We start from the raw sequence: 16,028 nt of genomic DNA on the forward strand, positions 1-16,028 counted from the left end.
ACATTGACTCGGTACCGGCATCCCCCTGTATATATTGTTATGTTTTACTGCTGCTCTTTAATTACTTGTTATTTTTATCTCTTATTCTTTTCCATATTTTTTTTAAACTGCACTGATGGTTTGGGGCTCTTAAGTAAGCATTTCACTCTAAGGTCTACTACACCTGTTGTATTTGGCGCATGTGACTTATAACATTTTATTAGATTTTATTTGATTTAAAGTAATGATTGACTGTCGTTTCTCTTTGCTTATTTGAGTTGTTCTTGCCATAATATGGACTTGGTCTTTTACCAAATAGGGCTATCTTCTGTATACCAACCCTACCTTGTCACAACACAACTGATTGGCTCAAACACATTAAGAAGGAAAGAAATTCCACAAATGAACTTTTAACAAGGCACACATGTTAATTGAAATGAATTACAGGTGACTGACTACCTCATGAAGCTGGTTGGGAGAATACCAAGAGTGTGCTAAGCTGTCATCAAGGCAAAGGGTGGCTACTTTGAAGAATCTCAAATATAAAAAATATTTGGATTTGTTCAAAACTTTTTTGGTAACTACATGATTCTTTATGTGTTATTTCATAGTTTTGATGTCTTTACTATTATTCTAAGATGTAGAAAATAGTAAAAATAAAGGAAAACCCTTGAATGAGTAGGTGTGTCCAAACTTTGACTGGTACTGTAAATCAAACTAGAAGTTGAAATGAGGTCTGTGCCCATTGGGTTATTTTGGCCGTTGTGTGTGTGGTTGCTTACATTTGTCCTATTTCGAAATGTTTTTTTGTTGTTGCATATCCCACTCTTCCTGAGACCCTCGGAGAGTGGGGTCATGGCCAGGGTCTGCCATTATCAACTTATTAAGTGCCTTGCTCAATGGCACATCATTGACAGATTTTTTCCACATTGTCGGCTCGGGGATTCGAACTAGCGACCTTAAGTTACAGTGTGTGTGTGTGTGTGTGTGTGTGTGTGTAATGCAGTGCGGAGTGGGGTCCACAAGACAGTGGTAGATCCTGGGCGGAGTTGCTGTAAACCTCTACCCTACAGAGCTTCCCGTCGTCGCTCACTCGACGCGCTCCCGCATTTTACCTGTTAGCCAAGCCAAGCGACAGAGCAGATGTTATACAACTGTAACTGAACACAGTTAGTGAATATCTCAGTATTTAACCCTGACCTTTACGGAAGGAAGTTAACTGATCGATATCAACGAACATATTATCAAACTTTAGGAACAGCGGAACAAGGATATCTGACATTTGCCAGGATGCACTTTTCCAGCTGTCTGTGTACCCTCCTCGTCGCGCTTGTCTACCAAGGTACTTACTGTATGTAGCCTAACATGCATCATATTTTACATTGTTTGAAAGAAAACTGTTACATTTTATCAACATTTTTTATAAAAACTTCATGGGAACTACATGGGGATTATGAGAATGTAGACGACACATCTAAAGTGAAAATGCTTGTTATTCGATTAGCAATATTGATTTCCACGGAGGTTTGTGAAGACACATTTGTAGTTAGTTATAGTCATGGTTAATGTTTTTTTAAACAATTATTGCACATAGCATAACAAACTGTGTAACTACAAGTTGAATAGTGCATAAGTGTGTACAGCCTCTGGCCACACTTCGTGTGAGTGTAGAATTGGTTTCGCCAGGTGATAGTGATGTGCTCTCAATTTGGGAGATCTGTCCTCTCATTTATTACAATACTTACAACAGTAAACCGAGTTTCACAAAGCAGCTGTCTAATGCAACACTTGATAAATTATTATGTACTGCTTAAATAATAGAAATATATGCCTTTCAAATTAGGAATGTGAGTGAATTACTATTTGAAATTTGGACCTGATTTGGTGCATAACCGAGTTGCAGTCAGATAACCTGCTATCTGACATATCTCATAGTAAGATGTTATTCCACACACCCTTTTCAACATTAACATGATGGATATGTGTTGTGTTCCTTCATGGAGCCCCATCCCGTGTATATTATACAGTCTATTGACCCAATAGTAGCTGAAATGATTTGAAGCCCCTAAGAGTTAAGCATTTCAGTGTTTTTGTCATGCTGAATGGGTTCAATTGAATGAATGTTGGAGATGGGTGGGGTGGTGTTATGGGGTGATTTCGTGATGAGTCAGTTCTAGGAACTGGGGGCAGGGATGATGGGGTATTATAGGAATGAGAGTGCTGTGTGTTGGGGGAGGGGGGTAACTACATCAGATGAGGAAAAATATTGAAATTTGTCTGTTTTACGTTCTGTACATTTCTTTAAAGAAATACTTTCCCCAAGCCAACAGGTACACACCATGTGTTTAAACATTCAGTCTCAACATTTAACCAAACTGCAGTGGAGCTCTGAATAGTCCACCGGGAGAGGCAAAGGAAACCTGGTCTCAGAGCATTTCGTAATATTTTGCATGTAAATCCGAGACACTCCATTTAGTATGATATGTTAAGTTTCGTATGTTATGTATTAATTTGTGTGTGTCCATCACCCATTTCATTAGTTAGGCTAGGGGTTAGGGTTAGGATTTGGATTAGGAGTTAGGTTAAAGGGTTTAGGTTAGGGGAAGGGTTAGCTAAAACGGGAAAGGTTAGGGGAACAGTTAGCTAAGATGCTAAGTAGTTGCAAAGTAGCTAAAAAGTAGTAAGTAGATGAAAAATAGCTAATTTGCTATAATTAAAGACAACTAAACTATGAGATTTGATCTTGCAACCTTTGGGTTGCTAGACGTTGGCGTTATACGCCCAACCAACCACCCTCATTTTGTTTTAGTCTTAAGTAACTATGTGTCTTATGTAACCATACTATACGTAACATATCGTACTAATGGAGTGTCTCGGAATAACGTACAGAATAATACAAAATGCTCTGAGACCAGGTTCGGAAGGGAGGTGGGTGATCTGACTTAGGTCCTCCTCTGTCTGACACTGTTACATGACATGCCTGTCATTGTAAATTACAGTGTGCCTCACTTGTCACTGTCACCCACTCTCAGGTGTTTTTATTTGAACTAGGTGGAAAAAAGAGCATCCCCTATGACAATAGCATGTCACGTGTTGACAGTTTTTCTAGTTGGACTGTATGTTGTAGCTCCGTTGCCAGTTGCCACTGGTTTTAATTTGGTTTATAGCCCTCCACACCAACATTTGATGAGTAAACATGATGCTGGCACACAGGCCGTCCTCCATAAATGGTGAAACCATGTGTCTGTTTGCTTGTTCTATGGAGAGTTGATGATAACTTTTCAATGTGCTGGTTACTCATTACACCTTCATATGCAGTCTCATTTTAAGAAGCACTAGGCAACCATCTAGTTATCTATCTTCATCAAATCACAGAATCCCGTTTAATCTATCACCATATGCCTCATTGTAAATGTTGAATTGTAGGTTTTAAACTAAGTGCTCTGTTTGTGAAGGTAGTATTCAGAATAGACACAATCAGTCAGTAATTAGATACACTGTTGATCTTTTATTCCAAAAATTATCCTCTGGCAGGCGGTTCAGGTCAATCATGACCAAAGCCTCCTACCACCTGAACAGTTTCGTTCCCTGGGCTGTGTCCCTCACCAACCGGCCATCTGGCCCATAGTAACTAAAGGACTGTGCACTCTATGCTGTACACAGCTACTGTATCTTTGAATTGTACACAGAATAACTGCACTATTACTGCATGTAGATACAGTTGAAGTCCTATGTTTACATACACCTTAGCCAAATACATTTAAACTGAGTTTTTCACAATTCCTGACATTTAATCCTAGTACAAATTCCCTGTCTTAGGTCAGTTAAGATCACCACTTTATTTCAAGAATGTGAAATGTCAGAACAATAGTATAGAAAAATCGATCATCACATTCTCAGTGGGTCAGAAGTTTACATACACTCAATTAGTATTTAAATTGCCTTTAAATTGTTTAACTTGGGTCAAACGTTTTGGGTAGCCTTGCACAAGCTTCCCACAATAAGTTGGGTGAATTTTGGCCCATTCCTCCTGACAGAGCTGGTGTAACTGAATCAGGTTTGTAGGCCTCCTTGCTCGCACACGCTTTTTCAGTTCTGCCCACAATTTTCTATAGGATTGAAGTCAGGGCTTTGTGATGGCCACTCCAATACCTTGACTTTGTTGTCCTTAAGCCATTTTAACACAACTTTGGAAGTATGCTTGGGGTCATTGTCCATTTGGAAGAACAATTTTAACTTCCTGACTGATGTCTTGATGTTGCTTCAACATATCCACATCATTTTTCTTTCTCATGATGCTGTCTATTCTGTGAAGTGCACCAGTCCCTCCTGCAGAAAAGCACCCCCACAACATGATGCTGCCACCCCCGTGCTTCACGGTTGGGATGGTGTTCTTCGGCTTGCAAGCTTCCCTCTTTTTCCTCCAAACATAACGATGGTCATTATGGCCAAACAGTTCACTTTTTGTTTCATCAGACCAGAGGACATTTCTCCAAAAAGTACAATCTTTGTCCCCATGTGCAGTTGCAAACCGTAGTCTTGCTTTTTTATGGCGGTTTTGGAGCAATGGCTTCTTCTTTGCTGAGTGGCCTTTCAGGTTATGTTGATATAGGACTCATTTTACTGTGGATATTAGAGGTCGACCGATTATGATTTTTCACCGCCGATACCGATACCAATTATTGGAGGACAAAAAAGCCGTTACCAATTAATCGGCCGATTTTTTAAATGTTTTTGTAATAATGACAATTACAACAATACTGAATGAACACTTATTTGAACTTAATATAATACATCAATAAAATCTATTTAGCCTCAAATAAATAATGAAACATGTTCAATTTGGTTTAAATTATGCAAAAACAAAGTGTTGGAGAAGAAAGTAATATATGCCAATATGCAATATGTGCCATGTATGTGCTATGTAAAAATGTGTGCCATGTAAAATATGTGCCGTGCAAAAAAGCTAACGTTTAAGTTCCTTGCTCAGAACCTGAGAACAAAGGAAAGTTGGTGGTTCCTTTTAACATGAGACTTCAATATTCCAAGGTAAGAGGTTTTAGGTTGTTGTTAATATAGTATTTATAGGACTATTTCTCTCTATACCATTTGTATTTCATATACCTTTGACTATTGGATGTTCTTATAGGCACTTTAGTATTGCCAGTGTAACAGTGTAGCTTCCGTCCCTCCCCTCACCCCTACCTGGGCTCGAACCAGGAACACATCAACAACAGCCACACTCGAAGCAGCGTTACCCATCGCTCCACAAAAGCCACGGCCCTTGCAGCGCAAGGGGAATAACTACTCCAAATCTAAAAGCGAGTGACGTTTGAAACGGTATTAGCGCACACCCAGCTAACTAGCTAGCCATTTCACATTGGTTACACCAGCCATTAGGCTGATAGGCTTGAAGTCATAAACAGCGCTGTGCTTGCGAAGAGCTGCTGGCAAAACGCACAAAGGTGCTGTTTGAATGAATGATTACGGGCCTGCTGCTGCTCAGTCAAATCAGACTTAATTATAACATAATAACACAGAATACGAGCCTTTGGTCATTAATATGGTCGAATCCGGAAACTATTATTTTGAAAACAAAACGTTTATTATTTCAGTGAAATACGGAACCGTTCGGTATTTTATCTAACGGATGGCATCCCTAAGTCTAAATATTGTTGTTACATTGCACAACCTTCAATGTTATAACAACTACTCCAAGTCTCAGAGCGAGTGACGTTTGAAACACTATTAGCGCGCACCCCGCTAACTAGCTAGCCATTTCACATCACATCGTTACACCAGCCTAATCTCGGGAGTTGATAGGCTTGAAGTCATAAACTGCAGAGCTGCTGGCAAAACGCACGAAAGTGCTGTTTGAATGAATGCTTATGAGCCTGCTGGTGCCTACCATCGCTCAGTCAGACTGCTCTATCAAATCATAGACTTAATTATAACATAATAACACACAGAAATGCGAGCCTTAGGTCATTAATATGGTCGAATCTGGAAACTATCATCTTGAAAACAAGACGTTTATTCTTTCAGTGATATACGGAACCGTTCCGTATTTTATCTAACGGGTGGCATCCATCAGTCTAAATATTCCTGTTACATTGCACAACCTTCAATGTTATGTCATAATTACGTAAAATTCTGGCAAATTAGTTCGCGGTCCAAACTGTTGCATATACCCTGACTGCGTGCAATGAACGCAAGAGAAATGACACAATTTCACCTGGTGAAATTTCTCACCGATGTACATTTATCTCTAGGAGACAGAACGCGTCTCCTTCCTGAGCGGTATGACGTCTGCGTTGGTCCGATTGTGTTTTTACTATTGTACTATTGTTTGTACAGATGACCGTGGTACCTTCAGCCGTTTGGAAATTGCTCCCAAGGATGAGCCAGAATTGTGGCGGTCTACAATTTTTTTGTTGTTGAGGTCTTGGCTGATTTCTTTTGATTTTCCCATGATGTCAAGCAAAGAGGCAATGAGTTTGAAGCGTCGGCTGGAGTGGTGTAAAGCTCGCCGCTACTGGACTCTTGAGCAGTGGAAACGCATTCTCTGGAGTGATGAATCACGCTTCACCATCTGGCAGTCCGACGGACAAATCTGTGTTTGGTGGATGCCAGGAGAACGCTACCTGCCCTAATGCATAGTACCAACTGTAAAATTTGGTTTAGGAGTAATAAGACCTGGGGCTGTTTTTCATGGTTCAGGCTCCTTAATTCCAGTGAAGAGAAGTTTTAACACTACAGCATACTAGATTATTCTGTGCTTCCAACTTTGTGGCAACAGTTTGGGGAAGGCCCTTTCCTGTTTCAGCATGACAATGCCCTCGTGCACGAAGCGAAGTCCATACAGAAATGGTTTGTCGAGATCGGTCTGGAAGAACTTGACGGCCTGCACAGAGCGCTGACCTCAAACCCATGAATTGGAACGCCGACTGAGTTCCACATATTTATTGCAAAATGAAACCTTAATGATGAATTGGAACGCCGACTGCAAGCCAGGCCTAATCACCCAACATCAGTGCCATGTTCCAACATCTAGTGCAAAGTCTTCCCAGAAGAGTGGAGGCTGTTATAGCAGCAAAGGGGGGACCAACTCCATATTAATGCCCATGATTTTGAGAATTGTTCAACAAGCAGGTGTCCACATACCTTTGGTCATGTAGTTTATATTCATTCTGATACTATAAATATTATTTGTGTCACGGTTGGCGTAAGGACCAAGGCACAGCGTATGTTGAGTTCCACATATTTATTGCAAAGTGAAACTTAAAGAAAAAAATAACAATAAATCAATAAACAAACAACTAAATGTGACTACGTGGTGCACATGCACAAACACAAAACAATATCCCACAAACACAGGTGGGAAAAATATCTACTTAAATATGATCCCCAATTAGAGACAACGATTACCAGATGCCTCTAATTGGGAATCATACAAAACACCAACAGAAAATATAAACCAGAACAAAACATAGAAATATTAAACTAGAATACCCCCTAGTCAAGCCCTGACCTACTACACCATAGTGAAACAAGGGCTCTCTGTGGTCAGGGGGGGGTAAGGGGGGGTGACTAGTTTCGGTGGCGGCTCCAGTGCGGGTTGTAGCCCCCCCCCTCCAGATCCCGGATCCGACCATTGCGCCAGGCTGAACGCCGTGCCTGGACTGGGCATTGGCGCAAAAGAAGGCTCCGGCCATGGAGCTGGGCACCGGCGCAGAGGAAGGCTCCTGCCATGGAGCGGGACTGAACATCGTGCCTGGACTGGCCACCGGCACAGAGGAAGGCTCCTGCCCTGGAGCTGGACTGGACACCTTGCCTGGAGGTTCCGGACCATTGACTGTCGCTGGAGGTTCTGGACCGTTGACTGTCGCTGGAAGTTCCGGATCGTTGACTGTCGCTGGAGGTTCCGGACCGTGGACCGTCGCCAGAAGCTCTGGACTGTGAACCATCGCCGGAAGCTCTGGACTGTGAATGCGCACTGGAAGCCTAGTGCATGGAGCCGGTACAGGTGGCACCGGACTGGTGACACACACTTCAGGGCGAGTGCAAGGAGGAGGCGCAGGACGTACCGGACTGGGGAGGCGCACTGGAGGCCTGGTGCGTGGAGCCGGCACAGGTGGCACCGGACTGATGACACGCTCCTCCGAACGCCTGCGTTGCCACATACTCCTAGCCAACTCCATTCTCCGATATCCCTCCTCACACTGTTCCATCGACTCCCAGGCGGCCTCTGGTACTCAACTTGGGTCGACCGACCACCTCTCTATCTCCTCCCAGATGTTCTCTGGCTCTTCCCTCTGCTCAGCCGCCAGCTCCATGTGTCCCCCTCCAAAAAATGATTGGGGTTTCTGTGGCCGCGGTCCCCGTCGTCGTCGCCGTCCTTCTTGCGTCCTCTGCGACTCCTGCCAAGGAAGGGTCTCCTGTCCTTCCATGATTTCTTCCCAGGTCCAACTTATTTTTCCCATCGTTGCACGTTGCTTGGTCCTTGGTTGGTGGGATATTCTGTCACGGTTGTCGTAAGAACGGGACCAAGGCGCAGTGGATGTTGAGTTCCACATATTTATTGCAAAGTGAAACTTAAAGAAAAAATAACAATAAACGAACAACTAAACGTGGTGCACATGCACATGGGAAAAATATCTACTTAAATATGATCCCCAAATAGAGATGATGAAACAATGATTACCAGCTGCCTCTAATTGGGAATCGTACAAAACACCAACATAGAAAATATAAACTAGAACACAACATAGAAATATTAAACTAGAATACCCCCTAGTCACGCCCTGACCTACTACACCATAGCGAAACAAGGGCTCTCTATGGTCAGGGCGTGACAATTTGTATATTTGTTTACCCACTGCTCATTCTCTTATAGTGTTATTCTCACTCTACCTAGTTGTATATAATGTAGATAAACTTTGTTTAAATTCCTCCGTCTGTATTCTGTCTCTGTTGTCTATTACTAGCAGCACCATATCACCAAGTCATATTCTGAGTATGTGTAAATGTACTTGGTGATTCTGATTCTGTTGTTTTAGAGAGAAACAGACGCTCGAAAAAGCTACACCTGTTCAGGTTGTTAAAAGCAGTTCCTCCGGCTCAAACACTGAGAGCTGTGACACCCCCCCCCCCCCCCCCCCCCCCCCCATGGAATAGACACCATTCAGTGTCACACCTGGTATTACTCGTCAAGCAAGTGGGGCTCTTCATTTGCTAAAGGACTACTCCGGACCCTGTTCTCGTGGGGACCACACGGTTTCATTGTCTGAGTGAAACCTCCTTGAAATGTATTCATCCACTTTCTCACTCTCCGCAACCAGTTTTTGTCATGACATTATAGATAAATGTTCAGATGACTGGTGCAGAGGAAGACTTGGACGATCTGTATTCTCAGTTTGCACTTTTGATTTTGTACCTGTTTATTTGTATGACTGTGCATTTCACGTCTTGTTTAGAGGTGGTTGTTCTATCTCCCATTGACTCCTTATGCAATGTGACCCTTCATGCAACATTTTGTTTCATGGATGGAAAGCACAATAACATGAATCTATTCATCCTTAATCGTAGATGTTTATGATCCAGATTCTATTTACAAAGCAAATTGTATGCAGGTGGTGCAAGACAGTGATATCAGATAATACAAATGTAATATAATTATTAACTAGATGTCCTACAGTGATATGCTAATTACTTGTTTTATGACAGTATTACAGGGCGGTGACATGTTAGAATATAACTTTTGTGCTATTAACCATGAGGAAAATGTCACTCTTCTTAGCTCTGAACATAGAGGATGTCACTCATGATGACATCATCATTTTGTACATTAACCTTCAATTTACAGGCCTTCAATCTGCAGATCATGATATGATGTGAGAAATGTCATGATACTGAAAATATGGATGTTTTTAGTTAGTTATTTGTGCCTTGCATTACAGTATCGCCAGTTTGGTATACAAGACTATAGACTTATTCCTATGAGTGTCTTTCACGCCTTTTCTGAATTCATTTCCTACCCCTCATTTAGATATGAATTATTGAAAAGGGCCTCAATCACACATCATACCCAATAAACATACCCCTTTTATCCAGCTTTACAAATTCTCAACTCACACTGGTAGCTCTTAATTTCCTTCAAAGGCATTGCGGGACCGTCAATGTTGTGTTTGAACTGACATTTTATGTATGTCATAGGAAATTGCCATGAGCAATGTGTTAGAGTCTAAATTAGAGGTCGACCGATTATGATTTTTTCAACGCCGATACCGATTATTGGAGGACCAAAAAAGCCGATACCGATTAATCGGCTGATTTATTTATTTATTTGTAATAATGACAATTATTAGCACCCCCACAACATGATGCTGCCACCCCCGTGCTTCACGGTTGGGATGGTGTTCTTCGGCTTGCAAGCTTCCCTCTTTTTCCTCCAAACATAACGATGGTCATTATGGCCAAACAGTTCACTTTTTGTTTCATCAGACCAGAGGACATTTCTCCAAAAAGTACAATCTTTGTCCCCATGTGCAGTAGCAAACCGTAGTCTTGCTTTTTTATGGCGGTTTTGGAGCAATGGCTTCTTCTTTGCTGAGTGGCCTTTCAGGTTATGTTGATATAGGACTCATTTTACTGTGGATATTAGAGGTCGACCGATTATGATTTTTCACCGCCGATACCGATACCAATTATTGGAGGACAAAAAAGCCGTTACCAATTAATCGGCCGATTTTTTAAATGTTTTTGTAATAATGACAATTACAACAATACTGAATGAACACTTATTTGAACTTAATATAATACATCAATAAAATCTATTTAGCCTCAAATAAATAATGAAACATGTTCAATTTGGTTTAAATTATGCAAAAACAAAGTGTTGGAGAAGAAAGTAATATATGCCAATATGCAATATGTGCCATGTATGTGCTATGTAAAAATGTGTGCCATGTAAAATATGTGCCGTGCAAAAAAGCTAACGTTTAAGTTCCTTGCTCAGAACCTGAGAACAAAGGAAAGTTGGTGGTTCCTTTTAACATGAGACTTCAATATTCCAAGGTAAGAGGTTTTAGGTTGTTGTTAATATAGTATTTATAGGACTATTTCTCTCTATACCATTTGTATTTCATATACCTTTGACTATTGGATGTTCTTATAGGCACGTTAGTATTGCCAGTGTAACAGTGTAGCTTCCGTCCCTCCCCTCACCCCTACCTGGGCTCGAACCAGGAACACATCAACAACAGCCACACTCGAAGCAGCGTTACCCATCGCTCCACAAAAGCCACGGCCTTTGCAGCGCAAGGGGAATAACTACTCCAAATCTAAAAGCGAGTGACGTTTGAAACGGTATTAGCGCACACCCAGCTAACTAGCTAGCCATTTCACATTGGTTACACCAGCCATTAGGCTGATAGGCTTGAAGTCATAAACAGCGCTGTGCTTGCGAAGAGCTGCTGGCAAAACGCACAAAGGTGCTGTTTGAATGAATGATTACGGGCCTGCTGCTGCTCAGTCAAATCAGACTTAATTATAACATAATAACACAGAATACGAGCCTTTGGTCATTAATATGGTCGAATCCGGAAACTATTATTTTGAAAACAAAACGTTTATTATTTCAGTGAAATACGGAACCGTTCGGTATTTTATCTAACGGATGGCATCCCTAAGTCTAAATATTGTTGTTACATTGCACAACCTTCAATGTTATAACAACTACTCCAAGTCTCAGAGCGAGTGACGTTTGAAACACTATTAGCGCGCACCCCGCTAACTAGCTAGCCATTTCACATCACATCGTTACACCAGCCTAATCTCGGGAGTTGATAGGCTTGAAGTCATAAACTGCAGAGCTGCTGGCAAAACGCACGAAAGTGCTGTTTGAATGAATGCTTATGAGCCTGCTGGTGCCTACCATCGCTCAGTCAGACTGCTCTATCAAATCATAGACTTAATTATAACATAATAACACACAGAAATGCGAGCCTTAGGTCATTAATATGGTCGAATCTGGAAACTATCATCTTGAAAACAAGACGTTTATTCTTTCAGTGATATACGGAACCGTTCCGTATTTTATCTAACGGGTGGCATCCATCAGTCTAAATATTCCTGTTACATTGCACAACCTTCAATGTTATGTCATAATTACGTAAAATTCTGGCAAATTAGTTCGCAATGAGCCAGGCGGCCCAAACTGTTGCATATACCCTGACTCTGCGTGCAATGAACGCAAGAGAAATGACACAATTTCACCTGGTTAATATTGCCTGCTAAACTGGATTAGTAGTTATGACTAGTGATTATGACTGATTGTTTTTTACAAGATAAGTTTAATGCTAGCTAGCAATTTACCTTGGTTTCTACTGCATTCGCGTAACAGGCAGGCTCCTCGTGGAGTGCAATGGTTAGAGCGTTGGAATAGTTAACTGTACGGTTGCAAGATTGGATCCTCTGAGCTGACAAGGTGAAAATCTGTCGTTCTGGCCCTGAACAAGGAAGTTAACCCACCGTTCCTAGGCCGTCATTGAAAATAAGAATGTGTTCTTAACTGACTTGCCTAGTTAAATAAAGGTATAAAATAAAAAATAAAAAAATAATTTGGAAATCGGTGTCCAAAAATACCGATTTCCGATTGTTATGAAAACTTGAAATCGGCCCTAATTAATCGGCCATTCCGATTAATCGGTCGACCTCTAGTTTAAATGGTTTCATTCTCTGAGGGTATCTCTTGATTTTCTCAGTCTTCCCAAAGTATCATTCATGTTCTGGGGGGAAAAATAAAATAACTTGTATATTTCGATAAGGGTCTTCTCGCTTTTGGCAATCTGGGAGCGGGAGGACATATTCATTCATGTAAAGCAATTGCACTATTGTGGCTCTGCGTCTTTTTCATTTAATTCAGATTAGGGTCACAGAGACTAATTTAGTTTTAATCCACTTTGAGGCCTCTTGATAAAAGGGGTGGGTCAAAGATAGAACCTATCCTTTTACCCAAATGCAGTGGATGAGGGTGAGCTAGCCAATAGGGCAGGGTTCCACAACTGGCGGCCCGCGGGCCAATTCGGCTGTCCCCAAATGACAACCCATTTTGGTTCTGGGTAGAACCCTTTTGGGTTCCATGTAGAGGGGTTCTACATCGAACCCAAGAAAGGGTTCTACCCAGAACAAAAATGGGTTCTTCAAAGAACCCTTTTAGGTTCTAGATAGCACCTTTTTTTCTAAGAGTGTACCTGAGTGAGAATAGGATGTGATATGCACACGTCTAGCATAGTAGATTTATTCACTCTGGTTCACTCTGATTTATCCCCTGAAATGTTCAATTCTCAGTATTCACTTAGTTTAGGGAAAAGTATTGGCACTTTCTGTTAAGAGCTCAGGATTCACTGACGTGATGTAAAATGTTTCAGAACTACAGAACTGTAGTCAGGCAACAATGAGAACATGTAAGCCAGCCCAGAAAACAGTGTTTTTCCGTAATGTAAAAGAGAGTATTTACAGACTGGACACACACAGCGATAAGATGTACAGCTTTGCTTAGAGAAAATGAAAGGGCTTGTGTGGACAATGTAATCAGTCTCAAGCAATGACTCACCGGTGAAAAAAGTATGTTGTCTGCCTGTGACAGTTTTACACACGAGGGTATCAGTAAAACAGCCAAAGGAGTCTCAATTACACTAGCTAGTGTGATTGGCTCGTCCCAGTTTTAGAGAGGAGTGGGAGATACGTTCTGTTTCAACAGTCACGATTGAGATTTCCCCTTAATCCCCCCCTTATCCAGAAAACTCACAACTCGGTTTGTATTGTCACTGGTTAGACAGGTTATAATGGCCTGGGTGGGTTTTCATTAGACAGCTTAAGATATAGGACATGTTTTACATATAGATTACATTTCCAGTCACACATTCCTGCGTGAAAGCCAAAATGTTACAATTTTGTAGAAAGGCACAGAACACCCTGGTATTTCTTTGAATGAAGATGCCAGCCTTAGAGTCTCTATCTATTTCACTCCCCATTTTCTCACAGCAATCTTTCTTCATCATAGCACTTCTGCTATTCACACACAAAAAATGCCTTATTTGTTATATGAAGGGAGTGACTACATTTTCGAGAAAGCCTTAACAACAGGAGTGAAATGACTACAACAGCACTCTCTCACTAGTCCCGTATGCCAAAATGCACCCATTGAAATGCATGAGGATATCTTTGGTTTTGGTGAAAGCCTACAGCGCACTGAAATCAGCTCTGCCCCTGTTTTGGGACAAAAATGTGAGGTTGTTTCTTGCTTTTGTTATTCACACTATCCCTCCTGCTTTCTCTAGTTTCCTGCGGACTCCCCCCGACGGTATTGTGAAGCAAGTTTCTTTTGAAACAAATGCATGGTATGATGGTGACTTCTCCTGCCGACTCCTCTCTTTGTCATGAAGATGGAACAGCACACACCCCTCTGGGAGGGCATTGAGGATCTTCCCCCTGTTTGCCCACCTCTCATATGCGCAAGGCAAGCCAAGCCTACTGGGGGAAAGTAGCTCTGGTCCATATGAAAAGCTAATGACATGGCTCATCCGAATGACACAATGATCTTAGTTGAAATATTACATTGGAAAGCCGTAAGCTTTTTACTAGGTGTGATTTAATTAGAATAGTTCATTAGCTATACCATTAGCTGGATTGGTAGTCACACATGGTTCCCCAAGGACCCGCTCTTTTTGGCACGTGAGTTCTCAGAACTCATAGAAGATCATTTCTCTTCTTCTTCTTTTCCTCACATTGCCTGATGTTTTCTGAAAAGAGACAAAGCAAAAACAGTGTGTCCCATTATTGAGAGCCTATTAAGAGCCAGGGGAGCCCCAAGCACTAGGAACTTAACCTGACCCACTAAAGGTCAATGGGTAAACGGCCAAGATTTACACTCCCCATAAAGTGATTATATTGCCACATATTTACATGGGGTCAGGGCTGAAACGGATGGTACTATCACTCTGCAGTCCAGAGTGGTCTATTGTGATGACAATGGCATTGTGCTAAAGATAAAGCAGAAATTCGAAGCGGTGGGCAATAAAATGTCATGCAATTTTCCCTTTCACTTTTAAATCACTTTCTGTTTGGCCAGTAACGTCAGTAGTGACTGGTCTCTATTCAGTCCAATGTTATTTTGCAATTTTCAGCCATGAAAAGACAGTGTCATATTTAGTGTTGCTCCATGAAGAATCCTGCCCCAGGGATCCAAACAGAAGTGTTTTATGTCTGCATTTGACCTCAGTAGTCCCCCATTCTAGCACTGCTGATGTCCCTCATCTATCCTTCTGAGATGGCGGCACACTGTGGAGCCTGGAGCTATCTATGATTACATGCTGCTTCAGATGAACTTGCAGGAGTTGTCATTCAATCCCAGAGTCCCTAACTTTAAACAAGGGACAGACATGCAGTCACTGCATATCTCTGCTTTCTGGAGAATAAACACCTGCCATTTTTGCATGCCAGGGTATGTAAACTGGTAAACATACAGCACATTCACATGTCAAGAGTGCAGAGTGTACTCTTCCTTAGTTGCTTTGAAGCATTCTTTTAGGTCTTAAACATCTTGCTCAGGAAGTTTCAAATGCATGCTTCCTCTCATGCGTTGGATTCCTGGCTGTAAATCCCAGGTGGTAAAGGGCTTTGTAAAAGAGTGGTTTTTATGCTGAAACTTATCTGGCTGTGGAGCTCTCGCTGCCTGGAATTCAAAGTCTTGTATTAGCCTTGGATGTATGGAGTTCCTTCACCTGATGCGTACATGAAAAAGCCAGAACCAAGGCTTTTGTGATCATTTGTAACAATACATTTTAGTGAATATTTTTATAGATTCTAAACAGAAAGCTGAATTCTTCCTTTTACCAAATGACAAAAAGTACTTTAAAAGGTTTGAGGTTGAGAACTAGATATATTCACTGGTCAGTCACTGGTTGATTCTGGTCTTAAGGGCGTGATACTCTTAAAACTACACAGTGAGCGAGAACTGCAATTTTCTGTTTATATAGAAGGTATAT

General features: G+C 41.5%; 1 protein-coding gene across 2 annotated transcripts in view; it reads left to right on the top strand.

Annotated features, from left to right (window-relative positions):
* The first annotated feature begins 719 nt into the window (after positions 1-719).
* Positions 720-16,028, top strand: part of LOC110507804 (CD166 antigen homolog A) — a 74,620-nt gene continuing 59,311 nt past the window's right edge. The window contains exon 1 of one of the 2 annotated variants that reach the window (XM_021588080.3): positions 720-1,321. In XM_021588080.3, the coding sequence (XP_021443755.2) occupies positions 1,270-1,321 (52 nt within the window). In that variant the 5' untranslated portion in view covers positions 720-1,269. Of the gene's footprint in view, positions 1,331-16,028 lie in introns of both variants that reach the window. The other variant, XM_021588079.3, reaches the window with a different exon arrangement.

This window comes from Oncorhynchus mykiss, chromosome 27, assembly GCF_057628025.1.
Source record: "Oncorhynchus mykiss isolate SJ-2025 chromosome 27, ASM5762802v1, whole genome shotgun sequence".
Lineage (NCBI taxonomy): Eukaryota > Metazoa > Chordata > Actinopteri > Salmoniformes > Salmonidae > Oncorhynchus > Oncorhynchus mykiss.